General features: G+C 51.9%; 1 protein-coding gene across 2 annotated transcripts in view; it reads left to right on the top strand.

Moving 5' to 3' along the window:
- Positions 1–15,782, top strand: part of FIGNL2 (fidgetin like 2) — a 60,126-nt gene that overhangs the window by 5,317 nt on the left and 39,027 nt on the right. The window contains exon 1 of one of the 2 annotated variants that reach the window (XM_075902038.2): positions 3,816–4,553. The exons of the other annotated variant lie outside the window; for it this stretch is intronic. Within the exon in view, the coding sequence (XP_075758153.2) occupies positions 4,397–4,553 (157 nt within the window). The 5' untranslated portion in view covers positions 3,816–4,396. Of the gene's footprint in view, positions 1–3,815; positions 4,554–15,782 lie in introns of those variants that run through there. 2 annotated transcript variants of the gene reach the window in all.

The raw sequence follows: 15,782 nt of genomic DNA, 5'->3' as shown, positions 1-15,782 counted from the left end.
AGTTGAGTAGCCCTTAAAGACTAACAAAACACGTAGATGGTATCATGAGCTTTCGTGGGCACGGCCCACTTCTTCAATTGACAGACCATAATATTTTAATTTAGCAGAGACTCTATTGGGCTTTGGGGATTTTTTTCCCCCCTCACTAAGAAAATAGCACAGGCTAGATTCCCACTGTGTAGTCAATAAAGTGATTTCATGATTCGTGTAGTTACAGAGCTGTCCTCCTCTGACAATTTAGCAAGCAGGGGATCCCAGTGATATTTTTCAGGTGCATCCACATAGAAATACGAATCACAGAGGCCAAAGGTTTCAAAAGTGGGAATCTCAATTTGGGCTCCTAAATCCACATTTAGGCTCCTCCCTAAGTAGCCTGAAGTCCCTAAGTTATCACGAGAGCCTCTTTATATCTGCTCCTGCTGATTGCAGATCTCCCTACTTTCTGACAGTCAGGGTGGTTTATGTTATGAGCCTGAAAATGGATTTGGGTGGTTAACTTTGGGCCCCTATGATGGCCACTAGGTGTAAATATTCCTACTGATTTTCTTGCAGTAGACATAAACAGAAGGTCCCAACAAGGTATTTGGCTGCCATCTCAGTACTAAGTTGTAGAATAACAAAGGTGGATCAGACCTAATACAAGATCTGCAGGTTTTGCGAGACTTTGACCTCCAGCCCGATGTTGGTGCAAGTATCACGATGCACGAAGAAGTGTACTGTGCATCACGCTCTGGTTGTCTGACCCGTTACACAACCCCAGAGGGATGTGTGACCGTTCACAATATCCATGCACCACGATGAGCTTATTCTAACATGCTGGAATATTGCTGCCTTGGAACCATAAAGTAAGATTTATATTGAAACACCTGCAGTGAACTTTTTTCACTTTTTTGCGCAAAACCCCTCCTTTTTTGCACAAAACGGACCTGTCTACACTGCTTTTTTTTGCGCAAAAACCTCTTCCGCAAAAAAACATTGGACGAGAATATGAAAAGGAAGTGCGAGAAAAGTTGCTAATGAGCCCTTCATTTGCATTGCCTCTTCTGCAAAAAAGAGGTAGTGTAGACGTAGCATAAGACTGGGAGAGCTCCTGCTGATTTTGCAAACTGGTCAATGAGCAGAAACTTTTAAAAAACGCTGACGTAGAATGGTGCATCACAAAAGGTCCTTTAGTTGTTTGCTTGGTAAAGTGCAGTTTAGTTGTGGTTATTTAGGGCATCTTGTAGGCATGCCAGCAAGCATACGGGAACTTATTTTGGGAAAATAACAGAGCGTGAGTAACGTGACTCCTCCAATCCTGTGCTGCACTAACTCTTGGCTAAAAATTGAGGGGAGACTGACGGGCGTTTTAAGGGAATTTTCACATTTGTGCTGTAGTGAGCAAATATTATGTAGATTTTTTTACATAGCTTCCCTTCTATCCATTCCTACAATGAATCTTAATCTGTCACTTTATCGCATGGGTTTGTAACCCTTTCTTTCTAACACCACAGTATGTACTTGTGTGTGTATGGCTGGGTATGTATGATACACTACTGATTGTGCAGGTGTGTATGATACACTACTAATTGTGCTTTCTGGGATGTAACGATCAGTTGCTATTAAAAACCTGAAAATAACAGATCCAAATGTTGGTGAAATCTAGACTTAGGTGTGACTTGCATTACAGCTTCTCTTAAGGAGTTTGGTTTGGTGCTGCTGTTCGGTCTTTAGCTTGGCTACAGCAGGACTGCCTGTTCCGATGCAATCCCCGATTGCGTTGAAATACAAGAACATTGCAGTACCGACACCCTGCTACTGAGGGCAGAAATGGTCTGCTGCAGACTACGGTGGTGTAGCGCTTGGTCAAAACCTGCCTGTTCCTATGCCAGATGCTTCTGGTTTTTAGAGCTTTAGGGTTTCACAAATCTCTGTTGTTCCTTCCACCGCGACTTGAGGGAAATAAAGTTGTTAGACAGGGGGAAATGTCATAGCCCACTAAGCCCAGCTCTGGGGACAGGGATGGGAAGGTGTTGAGCTAGAGGATAACTGCCTATTCCTACTGAAGCAAAATGCAGGACAATGTAGCACTTTAAAGACTAACAAGATGGTTTATTATATGATGAGCTTTCGTGGGCCAGACCCACTTCCTTAGATCAAATAGTGGAAGAAAATAGTCACAACCATATATACTAAAGAATACAATTAAAAAAAATGAACACATATGAAAAGGACAAATCACATTTCAGAACAGGAGGGGGATGCAGGGGGGGGGGGAGGAAGGAAGGTAAGTGTCTGTGAATTGATGATATTAGAGGTGGGGAGAGTGGGATGTTTGTGAGTTAATGGTATTAGAGGTGATAATTGGGGAAGCTATCTTGGTAATGGGTAAGATAGCTTGAGTGTTTGTTCATTCCTTTTTGGAGAGTGTCGAATTTTAACATGAATGACAGTTCAGAGGATTCCCTTTCAAGTGCAGATGTAAAAGGTCTTTGTAGCAGAATGCAGGTGGTTAAGTCATTGAGAGAGTGTCCTTTCTGGTTAAAATGGCAATCTTTTTAGTCCGGGTGGGGTGGGGAACCTAAGGCCTGGGGGCTGGATGCGGCTCCAAGGCTCGGGGCTCCCTCCCCAGCATTTGGGGAGCCCAGGCTGGTGCACCAGCCCCCCATCACCTCCTCATGGTGCTGGAGCACACAAAATCTACTAGCCTGGGCCCTCCTAGGCTCCCGTGTGTGGGGAATGTGGGGAGGGTGTTTCTCCTTCTCAGTCAGGGGCCACGTCAGTGAGGGTTTGGGGTTTTTTTTTTTTTTTTTTTGCTTCTCACTTGTGTGCGGCCCCCGAGTGATTTTTCTGTGCGTCAGAGGCCCCCTGACCCACAAAAGGTTCCCACCCCGATTTAGTCCTTCGAGTGCTGTAGAGGCAAGTAGTGACATTGGGCTGAGTCAAACCCACGGTGCCCTTCGAGCCGTCTCCCGTCTCCGGGGGTGCTCTCCACCTCATGCTGCATAGGAAGGGACCAGAACTCCACAGCGGACCAGTGGGGGATAATCTACACCCCCTCTCCTGGTCTCTCATAGTTAAAGATTGGCTTCAGCCTTGAAGCACACGGGTTAATGTCTCCGCTCAACTGTTTGCCAGCGGGAGCTGGTATAACTCTGCCTCCTCTTGTGTGACAGTCCAATGTTCAGACACTGCTGGCGCCCTCGGAGAACTGCATTTGGCTACGGACTGCGCAGGTGCCGCGGAGAGACGCGGGATCGGCGGAGGAGGCGGCTCTCGCAGCCACACGCGAGATATGGTGGGAGAAGACAGAGAAGAAGCTATGGCCGGTTGCTGGGAGGGAGTGGATGGAGGAGCTAAGACAGAGGCAGCGTTGGAGTCTATGTGCGTGAAAGGCACGCCCGTGGGACCAACTGCGCTCTCTGGGGAAAAGTCCCATGTGCATCCTAGGGAGGTGACTATCTGATGAGCAAATACTTATCGGAAAGTCGACATGTTAGTCGGCTACTTGCTTCCCTCCCTCCCTTACTACCTCTCTCAGAAAGAAGCAGCAAGTGTGGGGGGGAGAGAAAGGGATGATTCAAAGTGGCAGCTCCACGTGGAGCCCGGGGTCAGCTGGGGACTCCCCCGCTGGCCCCGGGCTCTATGCAGCGCTGCCGCTTTGAAACGCCGCGTAGAGCCTGACACCGAGCTCCCTGCGGTGTTTCAAAGCGGCAGCGCCGCATAGAGCCCAGGGGTCAGCTAGAGACTCAGAGTCTTCAGCTGACCCTGGGCTCCATGCGGTGCTGCCGCTTTGAAATGCCGGGGGGAACACAGGGCCAGCAGGAGACTGCTTGAGTCTCCCGCTGGCCATGTGCTCCCCGCAGCACTTTCACCTTAGAAGTATAGCAACAGCCCTAAGACTTTTGCTACACTTCAAAAGCAGAGGTGCCCTTCCCGACTAATCGAATAGGCGGTGCAAATTGCACCACCTATTCGATTAGCCAGTTAATCTAAAGTTAACATCCTTAGTCCATCCCTCACCCTCTTTGGGAATGAGGGGACTCCAAAAACCAAATTCTCTTCAGTGTAAATATTGAGTGCGAGCAAACAGGCCGTGTCCGGGAAATGCAGAGAGAGCACGGACTTTGGCTGGTTTGGATCTTTGTGCTTTGTGGAGCCTGTCTGCTGCTAGTTCTCAGTTGTTCTCCTTGCTGCTAGGGCTTGAGCCGGAGAGGAGGTGAGCCCCCGCTGCTTCCCTTCGTTTTGCTGGGCAAGGTGGATGTTCCTCTTCTCTCAGGATCACAGAGACCAAATTCGGGGCTAACTGTGAAATATTTGTATTCTTGTACTCCAGAGAGGCCCCACCTAGGATCCCAGCTTCCTCATGCTGCACGGATGTAGAATGGGTCCCTGCCCTGGACAGCTTGCATTCTAGATGAGCAAAAATGGCAAAAAGTGGGAGGGCAAACAGAGGCAAAGTGACTGGCCCAAGTCTTCACAGCGAGTCAGTGGCAGAGGCAGGAACAGACTCCAGATCCGCCGACTCCTGGGGCCCTGCCTGCCAGGCCCTGCTCCCTCAGAGGGGAATTCTGGTGAGAACTTGAGCTTTGATAACTTGGCTTTGATAACTTGAGCTTTGATTGTATATGGGCCAGGATAGGTCCCTTGAACTCTGCACTAGGCTGGCTATGTGGTGGGTAGATTTTAAGGCCCAGAAGGGCACATCTACACCACAGAGCGAAACTCGAATTAATCTACGCAACTTTCGCTACGTCAGTTGCGCAGCTGAAGTCGAAATAGCTTAGTTCGGCTTTTGGCGCTGTCTACACAGCCAGAAGTTGAAGAATGAACACTCTTCCTCCGACTTCCCTTACTCCTCGTGAAATGAGGGTGACGGGAGTCGGAGTAAGAAGTCCTCCAGCTCACCGTTATATCGAAATAATGGTTTGCAGTGTAGACGTGCTCTTTGTTATTTCGGAATAATGTCAGTTATTCCGAAATAACGCTGTGGTGTAGATATACCCGAACTGAGCAGATAGAAGGCAGATTCCCAGAGCACTTGGCCAGCAGATGCTTCAGAGGAAGATGCACCAAACGCTGCCTTAGGCAGAGGACGGCATAATGTTTATGTCTCCTCCTCCTCCCTTTAGCTTGAGATGGGTTTGAACCTAGAAGCCTGATGTTTAATCTCTTCCAAATTGTACATTAGCCTGACCCATGGTGACTCTGGGCGTTCACGTTGTCCAGAAACGTTCAATCCCTCTTTAAATCCTGCTATGTTCTTGGCTCAGCAGTGTCGCCTGGCAGGGAGTTCCCAGGTGCGTGAGAAAGCCGCTTCTCGTTCTCATCACGCTTCTCTGCCCCCCTCTCGGTTTTGCTGTGTCCTTCTGTCCGCCGGGGAAGTCAGTTTGAACTCCGCATGCCGGATGGAGACAACCCCCGGGCTGTGTCTACACCGACATGAATTTCCGGAACTGCTTAAAACGGAATACTATTCCGTTTTCAGTTTTTCCGGAAAAGGAGCGTCTACATTGGCAGGCTGCTTTTCCGGAAAAGCCCTTTTCCCGGAAAAGCGCCTGTGGCCAATGTAGATGCGCTTTTCCGGAAAAGAGCCCCGATCGTCATTTTCGCGATCGGGGCTTTTTTCCGGAAAAGACTACTGGGCTGTCCACACGGGCCCTTTTCCGGAACAGTGTTCCGGAATAAGGACTTATGCCCGAGCGGGAGCAGAATAGTTTTTCCGGAATAGCGGCTGATTTTGTACAGTAGAGCGTCGTTGCTTTTCCGGAAATTCAAGGGCCAGTGTAGACAGCTCGCAGCTTATTCCGGAAAAGCGGCTGATTTTCCGGAATAAGTGGCCCAGTGTAGACACAGCCCCGGTGTGTATCACATCTGTCCGCCCTGTGCCTGGTGCGTGCGGATGCTTTGCTGCTTTGACTGCAGCGGTGCATTGAGCAGAGTGTTTTATTCATCCGGGGAATTACACTGAATTGCCCAGGCTCCGTCCTGCTGCACAGGGCCTGAATATTTGTGCTCTAGGCTTCTGATGTGACTCCAGGGAAGTCCCTTAGCCTCAGTTTCCCCTCTGTGTGGTGGGGTGGCATGGGATGGTGGTGATGTGGGTCAGCAGAGTCCCTGCAAGCCCAGAAATCTCTCTCTGTGTCTCCCACCATTGTGAAGACACCGGATTAGATGACTGATTTTTTTCTCTGCCCGTTCTCAGTTCTGTAGTTCTAAGGAATTCCTCTGCCCCCCACCCCCACCAAAAAAAGCCGATGCATCGTGAAAGGTTGATCTGACTGCCGGGGCTACAAAAGCCGCATGGTGTTTGTTAGGACCTAGGGCCTCTTAGGCTGAGATCAGCAATTCTGCCAGAGCTTTCCGCTTCCACCTTCGGAGGGTGCGAGGCCGGGGGGGAGTGTGGATGGAATGCAACCGAGGTGAAAGCTGGATTGGACAGCAAACCTGTCTAGGATTGGAGGAAAACCTGTTTTCCTAGGACACTAAAGATGTTAAATTGCGATGATCAGTCGATACGATTTGTACTGACTGCACGATTAGTCGATAAGGACCACTCTGCAGAGCCACTGCATGGGTAGCTCCAGGAGCCGGCTCAAGCTGAGACTGAGCAGTCCCGGCTCCAGGAGCCCCCTGCCCTGCAACTTAGCATTTTAAATGTAGTAGGAGCTGCCAGACTCTTACTACATTTAAAATGCAGAGGCCCGGTGTCCCGGACCAATGCGAGCCGGGACTGCTCCGCTTGGTGACAGCAGCCTCTGACTGTGGGGGCCCCAGCTCCTCTCTGGAACCCCCGCGGACAGGGGCTGCTTTGCAGCAGCCTCCCCATGCCCCCTGCCACCTCTGATAGAGGCAGCAGGGAGGGGCAGGGTGACACCGTGGAGACCGTTTTAAGCTGGCTCCCCCCAGCACCGGCTCCTGTTTGATATTCCAGTCGACTACTCGGTCCTACTAGGTGACAGGCAGGAATGGGTTCCCTAGGGAGGGGGTGGAATCTCCATCCCTAGAGGTTTTTCAGTCCCGGCTTGACCAAGCCCTGGCTGGGATGATTGAGCTGGGGTTGGTCCTGCTGTGGGCAGGGGACTCCATGGCCTCCTGTGGTCTCTTCCAGCCTTAGGATTCTGTGATTCTATGAAACCTGGCGGAGCGGAGCCCCACGCGCTCGGGGCAGAGATTGAGGATGGCAGAGCCGGATCTCCACCAGATTCCACTGGCAGTCCCGCATTGCTCCGTCTCTCCGTTTCCAGTGGGGATCTTCAGACCCTCCTCAGTAGTCAGCACGGTGAGGAGATGCCCTGGTCAGACCCTCCGCTGTTGTATCTCACTGTTGAAGTCGATGATTCTATGCCTGTTTACACCAGCGGAGGATCTGATCTCCCCCCCACCCCCAACAGCGATTTAGACTCACAGCCAGCTCTGTGCTGCAGAGTTTATTTTGCTGTGCAACAAGGGTGTTGTAAAATCCTCCACCTGGCCTTGGGGCCTGTCGTCAGCTGTAGTTAATGTTCGTTAAACTGTACAGACTGCCAGCACAATTTTTTCCTCCAATACTGCATGGCTTGGTTCTTATCAGGAGCTCCTGATCTTTATGGGGGGCTCTAATAAACCCATCCAAGGCCTCACAAACACAGCTGAATTATGGGCTAGCTCAGGAAGAGACACAGATTTAAATATCATCTTCCCTCTTCCGCTCCCACCACCCCAATTCAGCCATCCCTTAAGTAACCACAGTAATGGCCTTAAATGTTGATGCCTTTATTATTATTTAATTATGGCAGAGCCTAGTGTTGTCTGTATTGGAGCAGGCCTAGGAGCTGCTGTCATGGCCCAGGACACTATATGGCCACACGAGTCATTTCCACAAAGGGCTGACAGCCCTTCCTAGCAGAGGCCCCAGCTGAGGCTGGAACCCACTGTGCAAGATGCTGCACACACACATGAGGTGTCTCTTTGCTTAGATAATGGAAGGATGGAGGTTTGTAAAGAATCCGCGAGCGGTCATGTTCTAAAATTCTCGTGCTGGCAAGATACGGTGTATTTCAGCACACGATTTGCTGTGTGTCCACTAGAGGGTTTGACGACCTTCCAGTTCATTGTTTCTGAAAAACCCACCTTTGGTATGAGTGCAGCTAGCCTGCTAGTAAGAGATAGCCCTTGCAATGGAAACAGACAAGGGGCAAGAGGCATGGAGCGAGGAGAGGCCCAAGGTCACCAAGCACATCAGTACCAGAGCTAGGACTGGCCCCCAGGTCTCTTGACTCCCAGTCTAGGGAATGGCCCATTTGCACTCTCATGAACAGTTTCTACTGTAGATCCATTCCAGTGACCCCTCCGTCGCAAACCGAAAATCACCAACAAACAGTCTTATGTTACTTGCTAAATTAGTTAATCTGTTGCTGCTTCCTCTTCTGGCATGCTTCTGGCTTCAGACACTTACGCTTTGTCTACACTGCAGGGTTTTTGCGCAAGAACCTTTTTGTGGAAGAGTTCTTCTGCAAAAACTTCTTGCGCAAAAGCGCGTCCACATCTCAAAAGCACATTGCAAAAGCGACGTGCTTTTGCGCGGGAGAACATCCACACTGCATGGACGCTCTTGCGCAAGAAAGCTCTGGTGGCCATTCACAGAATGGCCATCAGAGCACCTGTGCTTTTCCTGATAGGCTCCTTTTGCGCAAGAAACCCCTGTTGAGTGTCTACACATGACTTTTTGCACAAGAGCTGTAGTGCAAAAAGGAGTTATGCCTTGTAGAAGGAGGTATACCTGCGCCGCGAAAAGCCCTCTGTTCTGTCGATTGACTGTAGATTTTCTTGCGCAAAAAAACTCTTGAGGTGTGGATGCTCCGCGGGTTTTTGCGCAAAAATGGCTGGGTAGACATAGCTGTAGATTCTTCTGTTCCTTCCCGTGTCTCCTCTTAAGCTGAACAATGCAGATTTCCATAATCTACTTGCTGAGGCGAGTAATTTTGCCTTCTTTTGGGGGCTGGGTTCTTGCTGGGCAGAGGTTGGTGACCTTGGTTCTAACTCTGCCTTTTAAAGGAAAAAAAGATTCAGCCAATGAGCCTGTGGCGAAAAGTTATATGATTGGTTTAAAGAGACATCTGTGGTAGGGTTTCTAAGCCAACCCCCTGCTCTGTCTGTCCTTTCCCACAGGTCTCTTTGAAATTCCATGTATCCCAGGCACTGTGCTATGCTGCCACGCCCGGGAACAGCAAAACAAAGGCTACCCACCTAGCTTATGGGTAACCCATCCCCAATAACAAAGCGGAGAGAGCTGCATCCCAGAGCTCACAGTGGTTATGAGCAAAGTACTTGAGTGCATGCTTGAATCCAGAATTAGGGATGTAACAGTGTAGTCAATTAACCAACAAGCAAAAGCTTATCTTTTAATGCTATAGACTACATGCATTCTCCCCCGCACCTTTGCCAGTCAGTATTTCAGCAGGCTGGCCAGCAGCCCGGCTCAGTCCTGGCTTGCAATGGGTCCGGGACCTACCCCTGCTGCGGCTCTGCATTTAAAGAGTATTAGGAGCTGGGTAGGCAGGCAGCCCGGCTCAGTTCCGGCTTGTGCCGGGTCCGGGAGCTCAGACTCCGCCCTGGGCAGGGGCTGCTGCCACCCCACACTGCTGCCTTTTTATGAGAGGCAGCAGCGCAGGGCGACAGGCAGCTGGTCCGCAAGGGGAGCTGGTTTTAAACTGGCTCCCTTCATGGACCAGCTCCCACCTGACACCCCATGCTGCTGCCTCTGATCCAGAGGCAGCAGCGTGGAGTGGCTGGGGGCTCCCTGGGAGTGGGGCCAGAGCACACTAGCTGCTGGCCCCGCCCCCAGGGACTATAGAATATTCAAGTAACCGTTAAGAATTCATGAGCTTAATCGACTGTTCAGTTAATCGATATTTAACATCCCTATCCAGAATCCCTTAGCAAGTGCACAATGCTGGTGCGAAGAGGGAAGCTATTTCAGTTTTAAAGAGGTACGGTAAATTAGCGTGATTAAAACTGAGTGAGTGAATGCTGAAGCCTTATCGTGGCGACGCCCTGTTTGTAACGCCGCGCTTGATCGGAATGTGTTGGCTTTAGCTGCTTATGACCTAGCAAAAGAACCAGGGCGGGGGGTTCCCATGTTGATCTTTTATGTATGTGTTAAAAAATCTTTACGGAGGAAGGCGGACTTGAAGAATGGGGTTGCAAAGCAGCTAGCAGTGCGTGTGACGCAGGCTGGGAGGCCTTTCATGCACAGTGGTAAAGACGAGAGATGCATTGGACGCTATGCAAACACAAAATGACAGCTGACGGATAAGTTGTGGGTGGGTGGGGGAAGATCTAGGAAGTCCTGGGCTGCTGGCTAGAATCCTGAGGCTTTGGTGACTGGGATAACGTAGGAGTAATTGATGGCACCAGGACTAACGCTTGCCGAAATGTGTAATTAAAGGCCAGGGGTGACGGGCTCCTAACCTGGGCTGTGCACTGGAGGTTACAAAGGTTGTGTGTGTTTTGAAGGTGATGCCCTGCGATTCCCAGGCAGCTAGCTGTACTAGGAGGATAACGGCTTGCTGTCAGCTGGGTGGGCAGCTTAGAATCTCAGCTGAGACTTGGGCTGCCTTGAGAGCCAGGCTGGGAACATTCTGCTGGATCAGAGCTTGCGGTGGGCTTGATTCTCTGCCTTATAAATATGGGGCCTGACTTTCTGTTTCCCGGCACCTTGTGTCATCCCTGACCCCAGCGGGGACATCTGTGGGTGTAAACGGTGCAGGGAGAATTGGGCTCCCTGTGTACCGTGACATCAGCATGAACATAACAAATGAAGCCGACGAGATGATGCAAAACAAATACCACTTAGAACGGTGCAAAAATGTCCGTGTTGTTCAACCTTCGTCCTGTCGGAGGTGGACAAAGACGCTTTGTGCTTGACTGGTTTCCTGTGCCCTCTGCCTGGCATATCCTTGCCGTATTTGGATGCTCCAAGCTTGCCCTGGTGCCCAGTTCTAAGGGAATATGGGTCTCTCTGTGGGGACTGGTCTGTGTAAGAGAATCAGCATTTGCTACAGCAGCTTAGCTCCAGAGTTCCTTGAGTTGGAGCTGTGAGCGAGCCAAGTGTGGGGGTGGGGTGGTATGCTATGCTATGTTGGGGGTTCTCAAACTTCATGGACCCCGTTCTGCCAATTGCCCCAGGCAGGAGTCCTGTTTCCTGAGCCCTGGTGTCTCAGGCTTTGGTCCTTAGCAGTCAGTCTCGGACTTCAGCCCCAGCAAGTCTAAGCCAGCCCTTGGAACCACAGTAAAATGGGGTCCCAGACCACTTGGGGGTCCTGGCCCCCAGTCTGAGAACCGCTGCATCCTCGGGGCATGCTTATGTGATAACACAGCTTGTACTGTGTACTCCGGCTCCCAGAGCGCCTTACCAAAGGAAGATAAGCACATAAGAATGGCCAGACCGGGTCAGACCAAAGGTCCATCCAGCCCAGTAACCTGTCTGCCGACAGTGACCAATGCCAAGTGTCTCAGAGGGAGTGAATCGAACAGGTAATGATCAAGCCATCTCTCTCCTGCCATCCATCTCCACCTTCTGACAAACAGGCTGGGGACACCAGTCCTTACCCATCCTGGCTAATAGCCATTTATGGACTTAACCTCCATGAATTAATCTAGTTCTCTTTTAAACCCTGTTATAGTCCTAGCCTTCACAGCCTCCTCAGGCAAGGAGTTCCACAGATTGACTATACACTGTGTGACGAAGAACTTCCTTTTATTTGTTTTAAACCTGCTGCCCATTAATTTCATTTGGCGGCCCCTAGTTCTTATATTATGGGAACAAGTAAATAACTCCCTTATTCACTTTCTCCACCCCACTCATGATTTTATAGACCTCTGTCATATCCCCCCTCAGTCTCCTCTTTTCCAAGCTGAAAAGTCCCAGTCTCTTTAATCTCTCCTCATATGGGACCTGTTCCAAACCCCTCATCATTTTAGTTGCCCTTCTCTGAACCTTTTCTAATGCCAATATATCTTGGAACCTCAGTCATGTCATGACCCTGAGCTGTGTGGGGTGACTCCAGATTCACAGGGGAGCCCTCCTCCATAAGAAGATGCTGACCAGAACGAGAGAATCCAAAGGGGAGGGGGAAGATTGGGAGAGAACCCCAAAGGCATCATGGTTGGGAGGAAGGACTCCCCTGGGTGCTGCAGCTATTGCAGGCATTTAGCTGGATTAATGTTGGGAGTTGGGTGTGAAAACTGCTTAGAAGCCCTGAAAGGGCATGAGACCTATCCCCCTTCCAGTGACCAGTCCAGAGATGGCTGCTGCCAGCTAGCAGGGTGACTCCGTCAAGTGATAGCCGGCCCCAGTGCTTGCGAAATCCTGCAAGCCAGACCCAGGCTGGGCTTTGTTTTAATCAAAAAGGGAGAGAATAACGAATAATAAATCTAACTATATATTAAAAAATGTGCGTCTGTCTGTCCAGCTGTGAGTCTGTGTGTTCTAGAACTCCTCCTAAATGATAAGAGTTAGGACCACCAAATTTGGCAGGCAGCTTCCTCTTCTCCTAACTTCAAGCAAGGTCAGGGTTTGATTGTACCAGGGAAACCAGAGCTGCTGGGAATGAGACTGTTTTCCATAACATGGAAGGGGAGGGGCTGTTCAGAGGGATGCGATACTCACAGTGGCCACTGGGGGCAGCGAGAGCGCAGGGGAGAGCTATATTGGGGACAGTCGTATCACCGAGAGTATGACCAGCAGGGCTGGGGCTCGCCATCTTACCTGCCACCAGACCTGTTAGGTGGGGCCCCCCCTGCCCAGGAGATAGCCTGTGCTGCCCCTCCTGCCCTGGGAGAGGTCAGGGAGGAGGGAGGATGTTCCTAGCAGCCCTCCCTACCCCGAGAGGGAGGCAGGGATCCCCCACCGCCCACCCGGGCTGTGTTGGGGAAGAAGCCCCCACCAGTCCCTGGAACAAGCCGGCAGTTAGGGTGTGCAGTCCTTGCTGCCCTGAGCCACCCTGGGGAGAAGCAGTGGCCACCCCCTCCTGCTGCCCTGAGCACCTCTTCTCCCAACCCCCTGCCCTGAGACCCCCCTCACTTTCTGCCCTGACTCTTTCATGCCCCCACCCCCTGCCCTGAGCCCTTCTTCACCCCCAACCCTCACTCTTCCCTCCTGCATCCCCAGGCCCCTGTCCTGAACCCCTCCTCAAGCCCCCACCTTGACTCCTGCACCTCCCATGCCTCTGCCCTTCTGCCCTGAGCCCCCTGCACCACCAGCCCCCTGCCCTGAAGAACTCAGGTCGAGTAAGTCTTCTAGTCAGAATAAAAACCAAAAATGCAGTATCCACCCTCTGGGATGTGCCCAGCAGTGTCACTCCCCTGCCTCCCCTCTCTGCGTGCTGCTCCCCCACCTTCCCTGCAGCGTCTCCCGGGTCCCCCCCTGCTCTTCCCCCCTCCCGGGGAGCATTGAGTCAGCCGCGCATTAAAGCCATAAATCTGCTAAAATAATAACATGCCACCGGGTCTCGTGAATAGGTTGAACTTTGCTAAACCTCTTCCTGCTCGTTTATCACGGGGCACACGAGGAGAATAGCACACCCTTGATGTCATCTCTCTCCCCCTGCCCGACGCCTCTCCTGGGAACCTGTTTGGGCCATAGCCCTGATGTCTAAGGGGAATAAATAACATGGAAAGGGAGAACTTTGTGCCCTGGAGGGATTTATAGTCACCTGAGAAGACGTTAAGGACTTGAGGCCTTAGCATCCTCAGAAGAGGGGGTTGTGTGTATGGGCAGCTTAGTCCTGGCGCAAACAGATCAAGGAGTGTCATATAGAAGGGGTAGCGGGAGAAGGCGCATAGGCTGTTAAATTGCAGCCAGACGATTGAGGGAAGACCTGTGGCTTCAAATACCCCTGAATGTGGGGAACGTTTGGATCTGGGCCTGCTGGTCTCATCTGGCTGCATTTTAAGTGCATTGCTTCTTCTTGCCAAGCTCTGACCAGGTTGGTCCTGGTGTGAAAACCCCACGTGCAGGGTTAAATCTCCGTGGAGGTGCCGAAGTCTTCGCTGTTCTCCAAAGGAGCTGTAAAGGGCAGCTGTGCACACAGGACTGAGGCTTCTCCATGGAACATGCCTGGTGCATCTTCCAGGGCTCTGAGCGCCTGGTTGCCTGGGGGTCTCAGACTGCACATCCAGAGGGATGAGGTGCGTGGATCTAACGTCTGGGTGGGGGAAAGATGGAGTCTGGAGGGGGGTTACCCAGTCAGGCCCTAAGGAAGTTACCAGGTTGCATTCTCCTTTTCTCCCCCTCAGCAACTACTAGGGACCTTAATGGGACCGTGTGCCTGGGGGCCGTAGCAGTGAGAGGAATCCGTCAGTCTGAAAGCGCCATACGGCTGATGAGTGTGTCAGGCTGCGATTCACCAGTGATGCTTCCTCCATGTCCCTCCTGAGCCCTCTGGCTAGTGCAGCCCGGGGAGTGGGTGGGTGGGTGGGTGGGTGGGGGAGGGCTGTGGCTTCTTGTCTTGGCAGGGGGCATTCTCTGGGGGTATGTCTACACTACCCCGCTAGTTCGAACTAGGGGGGTAATGTATGCATACCGAACTTGCTAATGAAGCCCGGGATTTGAATTTCCCGGGCTTCATTAGCATAAAGCCGGCGCCGCCATTTTTAAAAGCCGGCTAGTGCGAACCCCGTGCCGCGCGGCTACACGCGGCACGGACTAGATAGTTCGGATTAGGCTTCTAATCCGAACTATCTGTACGCCTCGTGGAACGTTCCATGAGGCGTACAGATAGTTTGGATTAGAAGCCTAATCCGAACTATCTAGTCCGTGCCGCGTGTAGCCGCGCGGCAAGGGGTTCGCACTAGCCAGCTTTTAAAAATGGCGGCGCCGGCTTTATGCTAATGAAGCCCGGGAAATTCAAATCCCGGGCTTCATTAGCAAGTTCGGTATGCATACATTACCCCCCTAGTTCGAACTAGCGGGGTAGTGTAGACATACCCTGGGTTATGCAGGAGCCCATGAGGGTGGGTCTGCGCTGTAGTCGCAGGGCATGGGCACCCCTGAGCTGCGCCCGTCAGGGCAGCTTGGGAAGCAGAGCAGCGACGCCACGGCAGCAGGAGTTTCACGACGGGCTGGCTGCCTGAGCGGTTACTGGGCCCTGGGGGCTTGCACTGCCCCCTTCGAAGGCCCTGCTGCCCTGGCTCCACTACCCAGCCAGCCAGGTTAAAGCTAACTCATGTATGTCTACACCTGCTGCAGTGACCCAAGCCCCATGATTGCGGCATGGGCCTACTCTTAACACCACCAGCGCCATGTTCTCCTGATGCCTAGAAGGTCGGATTTGGCATTTCTCCAGCCCCTCCATATCCCTCCCCCGCCATCTGGAGTTGCCCCGTTGATGCTTGTTCATCTACTTTTCGGCACCCAGATGTGTCCTGTGCAAATATTTCTAGGCCACGAGGGAACGGTCTGTCCTGAGCAGGGGCAGAGCTTGTGCTTCTGGTGGGGCAAGGTCTAGCGAGCAGGAATTCTACAAGGGGAGAGGAGAGACTAAGGTGCCCGCCCACGTTCGTGCCCCGCGTCTGCAGCAGCGATGGGTGTAGAGCCAGGCTCCCGACTCCCAGGCTTGCTACCTTAGCCGCACGAACATCTTTGCCTGCCCTGCCCTACTGAAGATGTTTGGTGTCATCTCTAGCAGAATGGTATTTTATATCTCAGGACTGGTCTCTGGTTGTCCATGCCAGCGGTTCCCAGTCGCCGGCACGCAAACCCTGCTCCACAGTGGCTGTTGGAGCTCAAGCCGGCTCACTCTGCGCTTGGGGAGGGAGGA

Source organism: Pelodiscus sinensis, chromosome 31, assembly GCF_052426305.1.
Source record: "Pelodiscus sinensis isolate ZL-2025 chromosome 31, ASM5242630v1, whole genome shotgun sequence".
NCBI classification, from domain to species: Eukaryota; Metazoa; Chordata; order Testudines; family Trionychidae; genus Pelodiscus; species Pelodiscus sinensis.
The sequence above is the reverse complement of the archived record's forward strand: the minus strand, read 5'-3'. Positions and strand labels throughout refer to the sequence as shown.